The following is a 643-nucleotide window of genomic DNA, read 5'->3' on the forward strand; positions in this document are numbered from 1 at the left end:
CCCCCGCCTCTCGGGGGCCCGGGGGCGCGGACGGGGCGCGGAGGGCTCCCCTCGCCGGCAAAGCCCCGCGCAGGCAGGCTGAGGAGTGGAGGCAGAGGGCAGGAACGAGGGACACGTTACCTTGTTCATCCCATTCCCCATGGCGGCCGCGCGGTCTAGCGCCCGGGGCGCGGCGGCAGGCGCACTGAGGGCATGTTGGAGCGGGCGGGGGAGCAGCGGGAGGGCGGGCAGAGGGCACTGCGCGCCCGCAGCGTAAACAGCAACACGGACCGGCGGCGCCCAGGCCTCTGTGTCCGCTGCGCTCCTGTCCCCCGCGGCCCCCGGGCTCCCCGGCCGCCGGGCAGCGGCACAGGCGCCCCTGCGGAAAGGGGCTCGCGGCGCCCGCCCCCTCCCGGAGTGAGCCCGGCGCCTGCCACGCCGGCCCCCGGGACTTGTGGACGCGGCTCCTAGGGGCCCGGCCGGGGCGCAGGGATTATGTCTCCCGGGGGCCGGGGTGCAGGGACATGACTCCTGGAAGCGGGGGCCTCCAGGATTCTGGTTACTCGGGGGCCCGGGCCCAGGGCGCACGCGCACCCCCGCCCCGGCCGCCGTCGCCCTGCGCGTTCCGAGACGGGGCGGAGCCGGTGGTCACGCAGGCGCAGCC

The 643-nt window shown here is 77.9% G+C and overlaps 1 protein-coding gene across 1 annotated transcript in view; it reads right to left on the reverse strand.

Annotated features, from left to right (window-relative positions):
* DUSP22 (dual specificity phosphatase 22) overlaps positions 1 to 214 on the reverse strand; it is a 46890-nt gene extending 46676 nt beyond the window's left edge. The window contains exon 1 of the mRNA XM_007448306.1: positions 121 to 214. Coding sequence (XP_007448368.1) covers positions 121 to 141 — 21 coding nt within the window. The 5' untranslated portion in view covers positions 142 to 214. The remainder of the gene's footprint in view (positions 1 to 120) is intronic.
* Between the last annotated feature and the right edge of the window lie 429 nt (positions 215 to 643).

Source organism: Lipotes vexillifer, unplaced genomic scaffold (genome assembly GCF_000442215.2).
Source record: "Lipotes vexillifer unplaced genomic scaffold, Lipotes_vexillifer_v1.1 scaffold1196, whole genome shotgun sequence".
Taxonomy (NCBI): domain Eukaryota; kingdom Metazoa; phylum Chordata; class Mammalia; order Artiodactyla; family Lipotidae; genus Lipotes; species Lipotes vexillifer.